This window comes from Tachysurus vachellii, chromosome 19, assembly GCF_030014155.1.
Source record: "Tachysurus vachellii isolate PV-2020 chromosome 19, HZAU_Pvac_v1, whole genome shotgun sequence".
Taxonomy (NCBI): Eukaryota; Metazoa; Chordata; class Actinopteri; order Siluriformes; family Bagridae; genus Tachysurus; species Tachysurus vachellii.
In genome coordinates this window covers 19347967-19365986 of record NC_083478.1, presented here as the reverse complement: position 1 = coordinate 19365986, position 18020 = coordinate 19347967, and the positions used below count along the sequence as shown (strand labels likewise).

The following is an 18020-nucleotide window of genomic DNA, read 5'->3' as shown; positions in this document are numbered from 1 at the left end:
GAGAAAGATAGAAAGGAGAGAGAGAGATAAAGATAGAAAGGAGAGAGAGAGAGAGAGAAAGATAGAAAGGAGAGAGAGAGAGAGAGAAAGATAGAAAGGAGAGAGAGAAAGATAGAAAGGAGAGAGAGAGAGAGAAAAAGATAGAAAGAGGAGAGACAGAGGGAAAGATAGAAAGAGGAGAAAGAGGAGAGATAGCGAGAGAGAAAGATAGAAAGGAGAAGGAGAGAGAAAGATAGAAAGGAGAGAGAGAGCGTGAGAGAGAGGAGGGGGAGAGGAGAGAGAGATGGGGGAGAGGAGGAGAGAGGAGGAGAGATGGGGAGAGGAGGAGAGAGAGATGGGGAGAGGAGACACAGAGAGAGAGAGATGGGGAGAGGAGACAGAGGGAAAGATAGAAAGGAGAGAGAGAGATGGGGAGAGGAGAGAGAGGGAAAGATAGAAAGGAGAGAGAGAAAGATAGAAAGGAGAGAGAGAGAGAGAAAGATAGAAAGGAGAGAGAGAGAGAAAGATAGAAAGGAGAGAGAGAGAGAAAGAGGAGGGAGAAAGAGGAGAGAGAGACAGAGGGAAAGATAGAAAGGAGAAGGAGAGAGAGAAAGAGAAAGGAGAGAGAGGAGGGGGAGAGGAGAGAGAGATGGGGGAGAGGAGGAGAGAGAGATGGGGAGAGGAGAGAGAGATGGGGGAGAGGAGGAGAGAGAGATGGGGAGAGGAGAGAGAGATGGGGGAGAGGAGGAGAGAGGAGGAGAGATGGGGAGAGGAGGAGAGAGAGATGGGGAGAGGAGGAGAGAGAGATGGGGAGAGGAGACAGAGAGAGAGAGAGAGAGATGGGGAGAGGAGACAGAGGGAAAGATAGAAAGGAGAGAGACAGATATGGTGAGAGAGGGAGAGAGTCACGTGTTCATTGTGATTAGTTTTTAAACACGTCTCTCCATACAACCCACATGTGAAATCAAACCACTAAATATGTTTATTAAAGTAGAAACAAATCCAGTTCTCATCCACATTAAAATAAATCAGTATCATTGCGCCATCTAGTGGCACAACGTCTTCTCACCAGTTGTACTGATGAAACACACGGCTCACGAGCCCCACGTGTGTTTCTTTTTCAGGGCCGGAAATAAAATGGACTCTTTATACAAGTTAACCTACAGCTCTTTAAAGATCCTGCAGCTCCAAAAGTGAGAAACACGGAAAAAAAGGTTGCACTTCCTTCCCAAGAATCCATGCAAAGAGGTGTGTGTGTGTGTGTGTGTGTGTGTGTGTGAGTGCGCATGTTTATAGCGGCTATAATGAACAAACCTTTTATAATAAAAACAATCTTTATTTAAAGCCACAAAAAAAAAAAAAAAAAGTTAAAAATTAGAAAAATAAAATAAAAATCTATTGAGGGTCAGAGCGCGTGCGCTGTCGTCCTCCGCGTGACCTTGCTCAGCGCGCGCACAGCGCAGCACACCTCGCGCTGCGTGATCGTGCCGCGCCGGTTGAACTTCGCGAGGCGCGCGGCTTCCGTCCCGACGCGCGTGCACAGCCATCCGGGTACCGCGACGGTGTCCTTCACAGCCGGGCTGGACTACAGGAGGAGGAGAAGGAGGAGCGGAAGGGAGATAATAGGGCAACTCTTCTAGTCAACACAAGAAAAAAAAAACACGTGATCTCAGTCACTTAACGTTCCTCATGGACCTAGACTACGTGTGACGTCATGCATCAACACCTAGTCTTAACACACGTGCAAGAGGAACATCAAGACAACTTCAGATCAGAGTAACAAAGTGTTTAACCTGATGTAGGTCAGACAGATCTAGATCACCTACAGCCAATGTTCAGTAGTCTAGAATTCATTAACACACCTTGTTCAGCTTGTAAATGTAGATGCAATAAGCCTTGGTGGGTCTCAGGGACTTTCTGCTTGCACGCTTCTGCGTCTGCTTCCTCAGTCCTGCTCCATTGTGCGGGGTTTTCATTGTAAAACCTTCACAAGACCTTTCACCAAACCGCTTCAGGAAAGTTGTGACACACAGAATCGCGTCACCTGTTTGCCTTTTTAACCCTTTTCACAGGTGCCACATTATAAGCTCATTATAAGACCTGCACTAATTGCAGGGGGCGGAGCTTCACGACTTTATTATATTCTATATTATATTATAGATATATATTAGGACGCTACATATGAACCCATTTACTCCCAAACATTGTTAAATAGGTTTTAGTTAAATACAAAGCTGTATTTTTTTAAAACGCAAATTATTTTTTAAAACTTTTTAATGTGTGACGTATTTGGTCACATGACCTGAACCGTATTATTTACTTTGAACATGTGCTGCAATTGAGAAAAATGGTTCATACTAAAAAAAAAAAGACCAACGATTATAGATGCATAAATCCTTTAAACTGACTATTATTGCTATTTAGTTAGATTTCAGTGAGCTACACTTTAGATAGATTGGAGTTTTACCATTGAAATACAATGCAAATATTTCATTCAAAGACATAAAGATATATATATATATATATATATATATATATATATATATATATATATATATATATATATATATATATATATATATATATATATATATATATATATATAAAATCAATCCATATTATACATGTATTTATGTGGTAGCCTAGTGGTTAAGGTGTTGGACTTCTCACCAGAAGGTCATGAGTTCAAATCCCAGGTCTACCAAGCTGCCACTGCAGGGCCTGTGATCAAGGCCCTTAACCCTCAATTGTTCATTTGTATAAACCGAATCAAATTGTAAGTCACTCTGGATAAGTGTGTCTGCTAAATGTCAGAAATGTAAAAATATTTATATTATAAATTCTAATAGCGATTTCACTTTTGCAATTAAGTAAAATAGTGCAATAAATCTTAAACTCGATATTAAAAGTCAACAATTTTTACAATCACATCCAGTAACTGTGCCAGACATGAAGTCGGTCATTTTGGACTTTATTGGTATCATAATCGAATGTTTAAAAACTCCATCCTACAGAATTCATTATATTTAAAGAAAAGTTGGTGAACCAACCATAGAAATGCTGGAAACCCCAACAGGGTTGCCATAGTGATACAAACTCCGGATTGATTCCAATGTACATCATGCAATTGAGTTGGTATTTATGTTTATGTGCTGGTGTATTATCATAGAGCCCCAACTGGCCACTGAGACATTTTATTACCCACCTCCCCTCCCCGCCCCCCAGGGGAACCGGATCAGCATGTAGTGTAGATGCTCTTAAATGTGAACCTTTCATTTCTAGTCACAGAAATTCATAATAAACTTCATCTCACCGACGTGAAGGTGTCTCTGGTTGTGTCGATTCTTATCACATCTTACCTGAAAATAAATATGTTTCTCTGATACATGTTTAAAATACGCATCCATATAATAAATATGATTTTATTTGTTTTTTCAAGTTTTGATTTTTATCCTCTTAATTTCAGATCAGGTTTCAGGGGTTAAGGCTTCTTTGTGTCTTCCGGACTGAAAAGTAGCACTTTCTCCAGATGATGCAAAGCGCTGACATTTTAAACAAAACAAAATAAAACAAAACAACAATTTATATGTACAGTAGAGGGAAGGGAAAGATTATCGGTGTTTTCTTTGTTGTTGCAATTCTTCTCACAGGCGGCAGAGGGCACCAAACAAACAATACACAGCACTCCTGAACAGATAAATAGATGATGACTTTTCTAAGGCTAGTTTGACGATCTCAAGTCAAGCCTAAGGTCATATAATGGAATGTTCCTGAGAAGAATCTTAAGATAACGTCTCATCTTTTTCCTGTTTTATTTCTATTCGTTTCTTTTCAACTGTCATTTTCTCTGTACGTGATCTCCAAGTGCCTTTACCTCAAGCCTCTGGACTTGGCTCTGTGTCTTCATACCAACTCCTATTTTCTAATCAGAAACATTAAGCAGCCTGGTTTTCTGTAGATAGTCATGGGGTCCTTCCGTCTGCACTGAGATAATGATTTAGCAATGATCTGTGCTGCATCAAGTGCTATTTTACAGCATTTCCATTTTTTAAGTAGCCAGATTGTTAAATTTCAATGTTTTACATTTAACAGCAAATAAATGAATGAGCTGATCCTTTAGTCCATATTTTCTATCCCTAATTTTGTGTGAGTGCGAGTGTGTATGTTTACCTCATCACTGAATCTTTAATCGGATCTGATTCTGTCATCCATGTTTTCTATCCCTGATTGTGTGTGTGTGTGTGTGTGTGTTTCCCTCTGACTCTTCTACTCAAGAAAAATAATAATAATAATAATAATAATAAAAATAGAGACATAAACTACATGCAAAACTTTACCAAGGATTAGGACATCCAGAAAATTTCACATAAAGATCTGCGTACCCTTTAGACCCGTATAAATCGAACCTCTTAAGCCGTCAATCAACATGAATCGTCAGAAGAAAAATTTCACGATTTAATTTTTTTTCACCTGCTTTACACTAGGATATAGAAGTCTTCCGTTTACTACTTAGAGCTAACACCTTCAGTTGTTTTGTGGAGATTTTTACACAGGATGTTACACTACTAGCTAAATTGATGTCATTTGCACTGGAGGGAAGTGTAAAAAAATAAATAAATAATTCAGAATTCATTTGCAGATACTTGCTTCATTAGTTTGACTGTGCATCCCAACAGGATCATTAAATTGGGGTGCTGTATAAATTTAGCATGCACACTTCAAATGGCACATAATAATGAATGTCACCCAGCCTGAATATTCATTATTTACAATGACAATGCAAGTGATAGAGAGAGAGAGAGAGAGAGAGAGAGAGAGAGAAAGGGAGGGTGAGAATATATTCTGAGGGAAAAAAAACACAATTTTCTCTGTTGTGAAATCAAAATAGAGTCCACAATGTTTATTGAGAGATTACTGTCCATAACAGGTGTAAACAGAAAACAGTTTTGAGAACCGAACGTCTCCTTAGTAACGTCATTTACCCATTACAAACGAATACTCGTTGCTGAAGATGAAACATTAACGATCTATGCTACCGTGTTTTCTATGAGACCCGACGTTTGTTTTTTAATTTTCGATCGTTCGGAATCGCTGAGCTAAATATAACCGAACAAATAGTCACACATTAGTATTAACGTCGTACGTCCGGTGTCTACTGTAAAACCCCGTTTTCGTCCCAGGTTCCACACATCCAACAGAGACAAGAGTTCCACTGTTAAGCTGCAGTACCTGGAATAATATAAATATTTACTGCATATATCACAAATACGATATACAAAAGACTCCTAGAATAGGCTGTTATACCCAGTTACACGTTCGGTTATTACTGTACACTGCGTGTGAAAATACTCACCACACCGCGTGAAGAGACAGAAGCTTTTTCATCTCAGAAACATCGTCTAGTTATTTAAAGTGCGCCGTTTTAAGGAAACCAGTCCCTCAGTGACATTGCGTAGACTTTTCTTTTATTCGTTTTGTGTATTTTTCTTTTTTAGCGTTAAGGCTATGAACTTTCAGGTGGTGCTCAGTGGGACATTGTTTGTTTCATGGGGTCTCTATTTGTTGAAGAAACTCCTGATTGTATGTAGTACGATGCTGGTGTTAATGTCATTAATGTCAGTGTTAGAAGACGCTAGAACCTTCTTTCAACATAGCAACAACAATACGCTGTTATTAAAATCAGCTAACCGGGTCTCGTTTAAAGAGGCGGTTTGTAACACTTCTAGTACAATATTGTCAATTCCTACAGTTTAAAAAATCCATGTGATCCATTTTATTAGATCTTTTTTACTTTCTAAATAATCAGGATACTGTTCACATTTTTCCAGCCCTGACATTAGCTCCGCCCACAGCCTTACAGAGCTCAGAGCTTTGCTTCCTGTCAGGGAATACTTTCACGACACAGACAGCAGAGGCTTCTAGACATTACACACTGCCCCTTTAACGGAGATGTATCCGGGGTGGACAAATCAACAGCCATGTTATTTATATCACTGTTGATACAGCCATCGCCAATCATGCTGTTTTTCCCATTTCATGAAAAAATTTCCCACTCCTTTTTTAAGTTAATTCAATTCAAAAACATTATATTCATTCATTCATTCATTCATCTTCTACCGCTTATCCGAACTACCTCGGGTCACGGGGAGCCTGTGCCTTTCTCAGGTGTCATCGGGCATCAAGGCAGGATACACCCTGGACGGAGTGCCAACCCATCGCAGGGCACACACACACACTCTCATTCACTCACACAATCACACACTACAGACAATTTTCCAGAGATGCCAATCAACCTACCATGCATGTCTTTGGACCGGGGGAGGAAACCAGAGTACCTGGAGGAAACCCCTGAGGCACGGGGAGAACATGCAAACACCACACACACAAGGCGGAGGCGGGAATCGAACCCCCAACCCTGGAGGTGTGAGGCGAACATGCTAATCACTAAGCCACCGTGCCCACATTATATTCATGCTTCATATATTTCTACTACTAACTATCAGTTCTTGAATCCAACCTGTCCTGGCCACGGGTATAAACTAGTAAAACTAGATAGTTAACCGATGAAAGACTGAAAGACTGATGAAACCGAGCCAAATACAATGATTCTCTATTGCTATGATGTTCCGAGTCACGTGCAGCTAGAATTCAAAGCGGTTTTCTGGTGTGAACGGTGATACAGAGCTCCAGCTCAGACAACACATTAGAACCTTGATGCCATTTTGTAGAAAAAACAAAACAAAACAAAACAAAACCCAAAGCCGATATGCTACATCATAGAGGACAAGGATTACTACACACTCTTTTCTCTATACACACTCTTTCTTCATCTTTATTAAGTATTAAGGCTCTGATCTGTTGGGGTTAAATGACTTGACCTCAAAGAAATCAGCATGCAGGCGCTGTGTAACGTATTTATGATTTGTCCACCCCTGTGAAACACATCCCCTCCCCTCTTTCTACCTAATACTAATAGCAAAATCTGTAGTGTGATAAATATTGGCACCCTATCCCAAGTAAATCGTTTGTGACGAAGTGGCGGTGAATGGTTAATCGGTTAATCGTTTGATTTGTACATATTGCAGTAAGCTGTTGTCTTATTTCTATTTTCTCCTTACACGTTCATATATTGAGTTTACTTCTAAACTGAAATTTAAAAACGATTTTGTTCCTGTGTTGGTCTTAAAATATTGCAATAAAATAATATTTACAGTGTTTATACTAAACACTAAACCTGAGAATATACAAATGGCATCTGGCTTTTACACATGAGAACATGCCGCATGTCAACAGCGATTATGCTTTGTTTTTTGTGTTAGAAATGATTATTATTATTATTATTATTATTATTATTATTATTAGTAGTAGTAGTAGTAGTCTGCCAGTGTGTGTAGTGTCTAAGATTGGCCAGCAGATAGTGCTATAGCAATATATGGTGTATTTGGTATGTGTCGGATCTACAGCGCTTTTAAAAGCTTTTCTTGCTGCATTTTCTTAGCTAACAGATCGTCTGATAGCATCAGACTCTCGACTCTTGTGTCAAATCCACTGAATCGGTTTAGAAATAAACGTAACAGAAGGTTTCGATGTGCAATGTAACGATATTCTTAACCTCTTTATAAACTTAGATTTCATACACAAACATTTGACATTCTTAACCAAATATAAGAATTATTATATGCAGAATAATAGAACTAGAATTATTATTATACATCTTATACTTATAACAAGATATATATTTATACATATATTCATTTCAATCGCATTTTTCCCCATAACAAAAAAATACAATAAGTACATAAATAATATTACAAATTCTATTAAATATGGAAGATTAAAAAAACAGATTAAGACATGTCTAGGCCTACCCTTATTGTTCATGAACAGAGCAGAGTCCTTCAGTGTTTGCTCTCTTTAGCCCTCCAGGTCTCCAGGTGGCGCTGTGTCGAGAAATAGGCTCAGTTTAAAGTGCGGTCTCTTTCAGATCGTTGAGATTTGGCATGCGTGAGCGTGACGAGCGGACGAAACCGTGCCCGTTCTGGCCTGCTTTGGATGCCAGCTGCTCTGGGTACGGGTTTCCCTCGGCTCTTCCCAAAGCCGCCGAATGCCACGTGGACTCCAGCTGACCGCCGTGAGAATACGCAGACTGGCGGGACATGGGCTGAGTCGGCCCTCCAGCTCCTCCTCCTCCAACGTGGCTCCGTGACTCCACGAAGCTTCCCCCTTTGGAGGCAGGGTTGCCGTGGGGGAAACGCATGTCTGGTGTAGAGGGTTTGCTGGAGGATGAGGCAGGGAGATGAAGAAGCTTGCGGAGAGACCTGAGGGGCTGGTTCTAAGAGAAAAGAGAAAGTCAACAAATTAACCACAATGGATGGATAGATGGATGGATTGATTGATGATAGCTATATGATTAGATGGCTGAATGGATAGATGGATTGATAGATTAATAAATGGATGGATGGATGGATGGATGGGTAGACAGATAATTAAGACAGATTAATGGGTGGATGGATAGATGGAGAGATAATAGGACAGACTGATGGATGGACAAAAAGTATGACAGATGAATGAATGGATAGATGGTAGCTCTATGGATGGATAAATGGATGGATAGATAGGTGGATGGATAAATGGATGAATATGTGGATGAATGAATGGATAGATTATTAGACATATTATTTGATGGATGGATATTTTGAGAGATAATAGGTCAGACTGATGGATGGATAGAAAGTGTAATAGATGAATGGATGAATAAATGGTAGATAGATAAATAGACAGAGAGAGAGAGAGAGAGAGAGGGAGAAAGAGAGAGAAGGAGCTTCCTAGTTTTCTGATGATTAGCATCCACCTATCCAATTATATCCCTCAAAACCTACACTCATCTCCCCATCCATCTGTCTCTCTGAAGTACCTGAGAGTGGGGTTCTGCGAGTCTCTCGGCCGGCCACTCATCTCTGTCTCTCTCCTGCTCCTGTTCCCGCTCTCGACTCCTCTCGCGGTCTCTGCTGCGTGTCCGGTGTCTGGTGCTGCTCTGCTGGCCAAAAACCCGGGACGACTTCTGTACCACCACCTGATCCGGTCCCTCGTTCAGGACCTGAGCGACGATAAGCCATGATAAGTGTCATTGTCACTAAAATGTTAAAATCCTGACCTGAGCCAAGCCTGCTGAGATGCCACCAGGAGAGAGGATGAGCTCGCTATTAGCTGGTCTAGTGAAGGTCTAAGAGCTTGATTGTCTGCTAGGAACAGAAATATTCTATTCTGAATGTATTCCTGCTTTAAGCTTTCCAACCAAATGTGAAAGACAACAGAATCAGCAATTATTTGTGTTTTATCATTCTCACTACAGCAGTGACTCTAGATTCTATTTGAAATTGTGTACATAGTGTGACCTTTTATATATATTTAATATATCTGATCATCTTCAACCTTCATGCTAACATTATGAAGAAAACTTTGATACAAGCAGCCTTCCTCTCGCCCAAGAACCTCATTTTCCCATAAATCTCTATCAAACTGCTCCGAAATTTAGATTATATGCTGTACCTGCTGATCATTACCACCACCACCACCACCACCATCATTATCATGTGTGCGGCATAAAACACCAGATCCATGAGGTCACGGAAACAAACCATGCTTACAGACAGCACTTTCTATGAAGTTTGTATTTGTATCAGGTTATAATTCAATCATGATGCACACTGCTATAGCTGTTTATGAAATAACAGTGAGGATTCAGATCGCAGTTTTTTTTTACTAACGCACACTTTCTAATGTTACGTCATAGTTTCCATAGTAACAGCCCATTCCTACGAAGTTGCGTGTATGGGTCGGACGATCGGATTCTTGGAAGGAGCCTCCGGTGTCGGTGATGTGTAACAGTCAGTAAGAATCTGGTATAAACTAAATAAAACCTACAACAGCATTAGATATAACAATAAACTTTGGGTTTATACTGTAACAGTTGTATTAACATTGTTCTCCATCCACCTGAGTGTTTTACTGCACACTACATCAATAATCTTTTTATAGCACAGTATGAGACTTCATTTTATTCTAATTAATAAATTCATTGCTCAGTTCCATTAGAGGACATTTCTAAATTGCTCTGTATATAAACTGCAGTGTAGATTTGCACTTGATGGAATTGTGAGGAAATTAAATGTCAGAAATAACTAGATTTGTAAAGTTCGTCGCAACAAACTTTGATGTTGGCTTTGACGAGGCAAGTATTCGCAAAGGCCGGTGCTTTTTGGAGGTGAGTGGACATAAGGGTCAGTGTTACTTTTGGAGGCAAGTGGACAGAAAGATAGGGTGCTAAAACATTTGGAGGCAAGTGGAGACGAGCATGTGAGGTCATCCGAATTCTCCTGAGGAAGTTCCCCTCATTGGGCTGAGTGTTTTGATATGTCACATGTTCATGTTGTGCAAAATCTTTTATTTTCACGTGACATCACGTGATGTCACGTGACGTCATCAGAATACATGTGAGGAGGTTCCCCTCATTGTTCTGAGTGTTTTGATATGTCACATGTCCATGTTGTAAAAAGTTTTTTGATATTGCATATTTTGGGGGCGGGGCTGCGGCACAATCGGAAGGCCAGTCGGTACATCAATTTAAACGTTTGTTCACCCTAAAGGAACTGGCCGAGTTTGGTGTAGATAGTTCAAAAGCTTGCCGAGTTATAAACCTCCAAAGTTTATAATGGGAGTCTATGGGAATTTATAAACGCGTTATTAAGACGGCTATAACCTGAACTGCCTTTTATAAATAATTTTAAATAATGCGTTATACGTCCAAACTTCTAATCTACTCAAACACGACGGATAAAGTCGTGAGTGAACCATGGACAAATAGCTCATGACGTCATTATTACTGACTGAAGGAGGATTAATCATGTTAATAGCATGCATTGTGAATGGCATAGGGTTAGTGCTTTTATAATTATTGAGGATATATTAATGGGCGTTTGTACCATGGGTGTGGCCACTAGAGGGAGCACTCTGTCTGAGGAGTTATGTTTAAAGCTAGGCTTTGAGTTAGACAGAGGAAAAAGAGATTTCTTGATCACAGGACCTCTGGCTTCTGGAGCATCCACCTGGAAATACAAGAGGCACAAGACTGACAGTGGGGCACAGGACACCAGTGAGACACACACACACAAACACGTATGGGCATGGACGCACAAAATACACAAAAATGCCACTACAAGTGAAAATCTCACCACTCAATGTTACACACTTATCAGACGCTTCACCGTGCAAAGAACAGACACTGACCGCTTGTGATTTCTTCTTCTTCTTCTTTATTGCTCTGAAAAAACCTTGCTTCTCCTTCTCTTTGGCTGGCTCTGGAGGACCCAAATCTATCGGCTCGGGCCCCGTCCTGATAAAAAACACACAACCCGTACCGGACGTTACTAATCCAACAAGGTGACTCGGTCTATTGAAAGATGAATTTACTAGCAACTACAACGTGTCAAAAAAACAGATCGTTTCTATCAGTTTACAAACAAATTTATTAAAAAAATAAATAAACACACTTGCTGTGCCATCAGAACGGAATAAAACACAAAACAATAAAACGAATGCTGCAATAGGAAAATAATCAGTCAGAAGTCCTGTCGTAGGAAATGAATCAACACTGATCAACTACCAATCAGATTCGAGAATTCAGCAGCGCTAGTGTGTAAAAACAACTGATATTTATAAATGTCAACATTGTCACTGCCTACAAAAAAACACAACTGGGGTTCGGCGACCTTCCGATGTCCACACAGGTTAAAGTTGTAATGTTGGACATAATCTCCAAACTCCAATATCAATACAATTATTTTCAGACTGACTGAGAAATCGGTATAGACGAGTGGAAAACGAGTGACAGTGTGTTAAAGCTCACCAGGGATCATAAGTGGGCTGGCGTTTGGTGTGGCTGCTGCTCTCCATGTTCACCCCTGAGCCCATATTCTGCCCGCTGCCTTCGTGGAAAGTATTATCCGGTCTAGGAGACGGAACTACGACCGAATCCAGTGCAATAAAGAAGTTCAGAATGGCTATTTAAAGAAAAATGATGTGTGTGTGTGTGTGTGTGTGATTGTGTGTGAGCTCACGCTGACCTCGGTAGAAGCTGCCGACCCGACGTGGCATTGAGTCGCTGTAGACTATACGGTTCTCCTTGGATGCTCCTCCGTCCTCTGGATGCTGCTCATGATACATTGCTGCCTGCAACACAGCACAACAGCAGATTGTCCTGATTTGAGGATGTGAACTGTTTGCATGTAGATACAAATAAACGAGATGCATCAGAAATCAGAAAACAAATTATAAGCAATTATTCTAATTAGCAGGAACCAGCATGCAAGCATTATTAGCAAGATATACACACACACACACACACACACACACACACATCAGAAATGTCAAAGTGAGGAGTGTGTGCAGTCAGACTGACCCTGAGGTCGTCAGGGGTTTCGTCACGGCTGCCGGAGCTGCCCACATGCCTGGGCAGTGTGCGATGCTGCAGCTGTGGTGAAAGCATCTGGAGGCTGCTGGCACGAGTAGGAGCACTCTGCCCCAGTGCCAGGCCTATGTCGGTGCCGTGCGGTCGACTGCGCTCTCGGCGAACATACATGGAGTGTCTGTGGGGGCGCTGTTGTGACGAGAAAGGGCTGGTGTAGCCGAGGCCATAGGGAAAGTCACGGGCTCCTCCTCCAGGATCCAGAGTTTCTGTGGCTTTAGTCTCGTCCTGCTGCTGGCCCTTGTGGCGTGTGGATGAGCGTCGGAGCGATGAGTCCACCATGCCAGCTTGACGCTCAGACTTGGCTCGCCCTCCGGGGCTGTGACGCAAGGCTGGGCTGCCGGGTGCCACCAGGTTCAGGTTGGCGTTCAGGTCCAGGCAGCTGGAAGGGAAGTATCGTGAGGGCACTGGTGCGTCATCTTGGAGAAGGCGTGGATCACTCAAGTTACTGATGGACTTGGCGTCAGTCAGTGCCCCATGGCTCTTGGACAGACTCATAAAAGACGAAGAGCTTTTGGTGCTCGAATTCAGTGGCATAGGCTCTCCATGGCGTAAGTGCTTCTCCCGCTCTCCCTGCAGCGTATTATTCTTGCCTTCCACAAAGGAGTGGCGATTGTGGGATCGTGAGGCGTTGGATTTGAGGTATTTGGCACCAGGGCCATCAGACACCTTGGGCAAGTCAAAGTCCATTTCAGAGGCTTTGGCTCGTGCCTTCTTGGGGCTGAGCGAGGCCAGGTCTTTGCCGCAGGATGCTGAGCGGTTAAGGGGTTGGGGGGAATGGAAAGCTTTGGCATGCAACGTGGGGCTCAGGCTACTGGATGCGGGAATGGCACCGTTCAGGAATGCTTCAGCACTCTGTGGGTGCAGCTCAGCCTGATTATGACGTGGTAGGCTGGAACAGTCCCGGCTGTTGGAACGATGATGTCCTGAGCTCTTGCTGCCATGACTCCTTTTACAGAGAAGAAGAAGAGGGTTCAGCCAATTAGGATTTAAAGCAGATTTGTTATTCAAAGCATCTGACTGACAAGAAAAACTACAGCATTGGCCTCAGATTGGTGACGACTGATGACAAAGTAAAATTTGGAAAAAACTTCTACTACTAAAATACAAGTATATTAACAATATATTAAACATTTGTCTCCATTAAATTATTAGTTTTTAGATGGTTCCATTACAATATGCACAGAATACATTTTTATGCAGGATTCTGTTCTTCAGATATTCTATAGAAAAAGAAGAAATGTTCTGTAATTGGCCCAAGCCACGGCCAATCAGAGCATTTGTCCTCCTCCTGACCTGCTGAGGGCGGTGTTGTCGTGGGGGTGGGGTTTTCTCTTGGAGGAGCGGATGGGAGTAGGGGTCGGGGGGCCGGGTCGCTCGGTCTGCCGCTGACTCTGGAATACGTGGTGGTTCAGACTTTGTTCGGTCAGGAAACGCTCATTCGGGTTCAGAAGCAGAAGATTCTGAAATGGCAGTCACATAAAAGCGAGAGAGGGGAAAAATAATATCATTTACTTTGAGGATGTGTTTAATTAAAATGTGAAGACGTCTCCAGTGTCAGTGACTTTGTAACCATAAGCAGAAGAGTATGATGTCATTCTTAAATTTGATTAAAATTGCTGTGGTACAAGACTAATAAAAGGCTTCACGATGTGTGAACAACAAACAAACAACAAACTCTGAGCTGAAGACGCGTCTCCACAACCTTGTCATTGTACAATGCAAACACAAGTAAAGAAAGAAAAGCTTCTTGTGTCATTGTTAGCTGCTTGTTTCTGCCTTGCACCGCTGTTGAAAAGGTTCTGTTGTTGCAGCAAACTGCCATTTGGCCCACTGCAGGAATTTTTAACGCTGCACTTAAAAACAGACACACAGACAAACCCACACAAACCTCCTCTGGATTAGCGCCGAGTTTATTAGCACACATCCACACTGTACACTTTAAGGGAACGCGCTCTATCTCCAAATCCGTTGTTGCTGCTGAAGTGAAAACAATCTTCTGTGTGCTGCAGTGACGCTCGGATCGAAACACACACTAAAAGTTCAAGGTTATGTCATAATATCCAGCAGCAGCTCATTCGAATGCACGGGAATCCAAGACGCTGCAATGTGAATACTATTAGCATAGGATCAGCATATTAATATCGTCTCGTCCTCGGCTAAATAAGAGATGTTAACATGAATCACACTAATTATCATAAATGTGGAACAGCTTCACTAAGTGCTCAATGTAACGAAACTCATCTAAAGGAGCCTAAAGCTCTGCAGCAGTGTCCCTTCTCGCTCGTTCCTGCTTTCTCACACTTCTCCTCTATTACCAAAAAGAGTTGTGCGCAGAAACGGGAAACAAGCCAAAAAAAAACCAGCCACAATATAAAAAAGATAAATCAGAAACTACAGTCTTATATAAAATGTTCACTTTTCCCGAATCAGCCACAAGGATGTGTTTGATTTTCATTAGTGCTACGGTGCTGATGTTCTGTAGCTAACAAAGAAGTGGACTTCTGACTTTCTATAAAATATTAATGTATTCTATAAATTTTGTGAAATGTCTTTTAAAAACGAAAATTGTTGTAGCTTTCTATAACAACTTTGGAAGGCGGAGCCTAGGCATGTGGAGCAATATCAAATTGCCTTATTTTTCAAAATGGCCGCCCTTTAGATACAGGGCATTGACTAAATTCCAGGGGTTTCGTTACCGCGACGTAAAGTGGGCGTGTTTCTGGAGGTCTTGGAAAAATGCCCTCTTTCATAAAAAAAAAAAAAAAAGAGCATAGCTACGATGGATAATGAAGGACAAAACAGTCATACAGGTAGATTTTATATTTTATATCTATTATGCTTTATTATCTTACAGTTAAGCTATTTGCGAAAACAAATAAACAACCAAAAACTACGGTTAGGGTTAGGGTTAGATTATCGAATAGGCCACGCCCACCCGATGACGCAATATCTGTTACGCTGTTCTGAAATCCCTGGAAATAAGTACATCCCTTAGCTACAGCGTAAAGTTTAGTCATGTTGATGGATTACACTATGTTTAAGACCTTGTTATTGTATCTCCAGGGCAAAACTAAAGAAGGAATAGCGCACTACTGACTGACTGTACGAGAAATTGTGTCTATTTGTTTTTTTTTTTCATGTAACTAAACCAATTCTTTAACCTGTAATGTGTATAAAAGCAGGGGGGCACGGTGTCTTAGTGTTTAGCACTTTCGCCTCATACCTCCAGGGTTGGGGGTTCGATTCCCACCTCCACCTTGTGTGTGTGGAGTTTGCATGTTCTCCCCGTGCCTCGGGGGTTTCCTCCGGGTACTCCGGTTTCCTCCCCCGGTCCAAAGACATGCATGGTAGGTTGATTGGCATCTCTGGAAAATTATCCGTAGTGTGTGAGTGCGTGAGTGAATGAGAGTGTGTGTGTGCCCTGCGATGGGTTGGCACTCCGTCCAGGGTGTATCCTGCCTTGATGCCCGATGACGCCTGAGATAGGCACAGGCTCCCCGTGATCCGAGGTAGTTCGGATAAGCGGTAGAGGATGAGTGAGTGAGAGTGTATAAAAGCAATACTGTGGTCAAACAGATCCATGAGAGAAAATGTTCTTGTTTTAAACAAATCACTGATATAAAATGCAAAATGAAGTTTCCTGCTGCTCTTTTCTGTCTGCGTGAGTCTTTTCATCGCAGACTGTTGTGTATTCCGCCCTCATCCTCCATCCAACTGAGACTCGTAACTGAAGGCTTTGCAAACCTCCTCGCTCTCGCTGACAGTAAAGTGTGACAGTGTTTATGGCGATGACCTTTTAGCAAACTGACGATAGAGGACAGGTACAGCAGCACACCTTCAGCTAAAGTCATACAGGAGAGTAACAGAAACGAGCAGGGAGAATCGGGACGAGCACAAAAGGTGAAGAGAATTGTGTTTGCATTTAAGAGCATGAAAAAAGAGAATTGTTCGATCGTCTACAGTTTAATATTATATCTGTTATATGGATAAAGACATCTAAGTAGGAGGGTAAAGCAGGTGTGGCCTGTGTGTCTGTCATTCACAATGAAGAAGGTGTGGCCTGTGTAGCTGTCAGTCCAAGAGAAAGAGGTGTGGCCTGCATGTCTGTCAGTCACAGTGAAGGAGGTGTGGCCTGTGTAGCTGTCAGTCCAAGATAAAGAGGTGTGGCCTGCATGTCTGTCAGTCACAGTGAAGGAGGTGTGGCCTGTGTAGCTGTCAGTCCAAGATAAAGAGGCGTAGCCTGTGTGTCTGTCAGTCACAGTGAAGGAGGTGTGGCCTGTGTAGCTGTCATTCTCAATGAAGAAGGTGTGGTCTGTGTAGCTGTCAGTCCAAGAGAAAGAGGTGTGGCCTGCATGTCTGTCAGTCACAGTGAAGGAGGTGTGGTGTGTGTAGCTGTCAGTCCAAGAGAAAGAGGTGTGGCCTGCATGTCTGTCAGTCACAGTGAAGTAGGTGTGGTGTGTGTAGCTGTCAGTCCAAGAGAAAGAGGTGTGGCCTGCATGTCTGTCAGTCACAGTGAAGGAGGTGTGGCCTGTGTAGCTGTCAGTCCAAGATAAAGAGGCATGGCCTGTGTGTCTGTCAGTCACAGCGAAGTAGGTGTGGTGTGTGTGTCAGTCAGTCACAGTGAAGTAGGTGTGGCCTGTGTAGCTGTCATTCTCAATGAAGGTGTGGCCTGTGTGTCTGTCAGTTCAAGTGTAGACGGTGTGGCCTGTGTGTCTGTCATTCACAATGAAGTAGGTGTGGCCTGTGTAGCTGTCAGTCCAAGATAAAGAATCATGGCCTGCATGTCTGTCAGTCACAGTGAAGTAGGTGTGGTGTGTGTGTGTCGGTCACAGTGAAGGAAGTGTGGCCTGTGTGTCTGTCAGTCACAGTGAAGTAGGTGTGGTGTGTGTGTCAGTCAGTCACAGTGAAGGAAGTGTGGCCTGTGTGTCTGTCAGTCACAGTGAAGTAGGTGTGGTCCATGTGTCTGGCAGTTCATGTGTAGACGGTGTGGCCTGTGCTACTAGATTTAAAGAAGTGGATTGTGTGGCTGTTTGTCCTAGTAAAGGAGGTGTGGTCTGTGTAGCTGTCAGTTCCATTAGAAATCTTCACCTCAGATTATAAAGATCATCACCAGTATGTATTCAGCAAGGTCTTAGAAGGTCAGCTGTAACTACAAATAACATGAAACATTTGCTCAGACGATAAAAAATTGCATTATCCAAACATGAACTTTATTTTTCCTACTACCACGTCAGTCATTACTGCATCACTGTAAGAACGTTTAGAAATAATGATCAAACCTGACAGGTTGAACCTTCCCAGAGGTTCATTGAACATCGAACATTATAAAAAATTCTGCGTTAAATAAAACCTAAATTTGTTTGATTGGTCGCTACATCACAGAGTGAATTCTGTCAAATGGAATAATAAAATCAGCTAGGCCTAAGATGCTTAGAGTCGATGCCAAGGTGCTGCACAAGCAAGCAGTGAGTCATCAGCAGGAGGAAACAGGCACTACTGCCCACATGGCTTGACA

At 42.1% G+C, this 18020-nt stretch overlaps 2 protein-coding genes across 3 annotated transcripts in view; both read right to left on the bottom strand.

Annotated features, from left to right (window-relative positions):
• Positions 1 to 1331: 1331 nt before the first annotated feature.
• LOC132862844 (histone H2B type 1-A-like) lies at positions 1332 to 2024 on the bottom strand. Its single transcript, XM_060895159.1, has 2 exons — positions 1842 to 2024; positions 1332 to 1564 (listed from the first exon to the last, which is right to left on the bottom strand). Exons 1-2 carry the CDS (start codon positions 1953 to 1955, stop codon positions 1385 to 1387), a joined length of 294 nt encoding a protein of 97 aa, XP_060751142.1. The 5' UTR covers positions 1956 to 2024; the 3' UTR covers positions 1332 to 1384.
• Positions 2025 to 4841: 2817 nt separating this feature from the next.
• The window catches only part of LOC132861988 (cyclin-dependent kinase-like 5), a 67245-nt gene continuing 54066 nt past the window's right edge, over positions 4842 to 18020 (bottom strand). Inside the window, exons 11-18 of one of the 2 annotated variants that reach the window (XM_060893778.1) lie at positions 13799 to 13965; positions 12437 to 13451; positions 12102 to 12207; positions 11885 to 11999; positions 11266 to 11371; positions 10962 to 11084; positions 8894 to 9076; positions 4842 to 8311 (exon numbers count right to left, since the gene is read on the bottom strand). In XM_060893778.1, the coding sequence (XP_060749761.1) occupies positions 7943 to 8311; positions 8894 to 9076; positions 10962 to 11084; positions 11266 to 11371; positions 11885 to 11999; positions 12102 to 12207; positions 12437 to 13451; positions 13799 to 13965 (2184 nt within the window). In that variant the 3' untranslated portion in view covers positions 4842 to 7942. The remainder of the gene's footprint in view (positions 8312 to 8893; positions 9077 to 10961; positions 11085 to 11265; positions 11372 to 11884; positions 12000 to 12101; positions 12208 to 12436; positions 13452 to 13798; positions 13966 to 18020) is intronic. The other variant, XM_060893779.1, reaches the window with a different exon arrangement.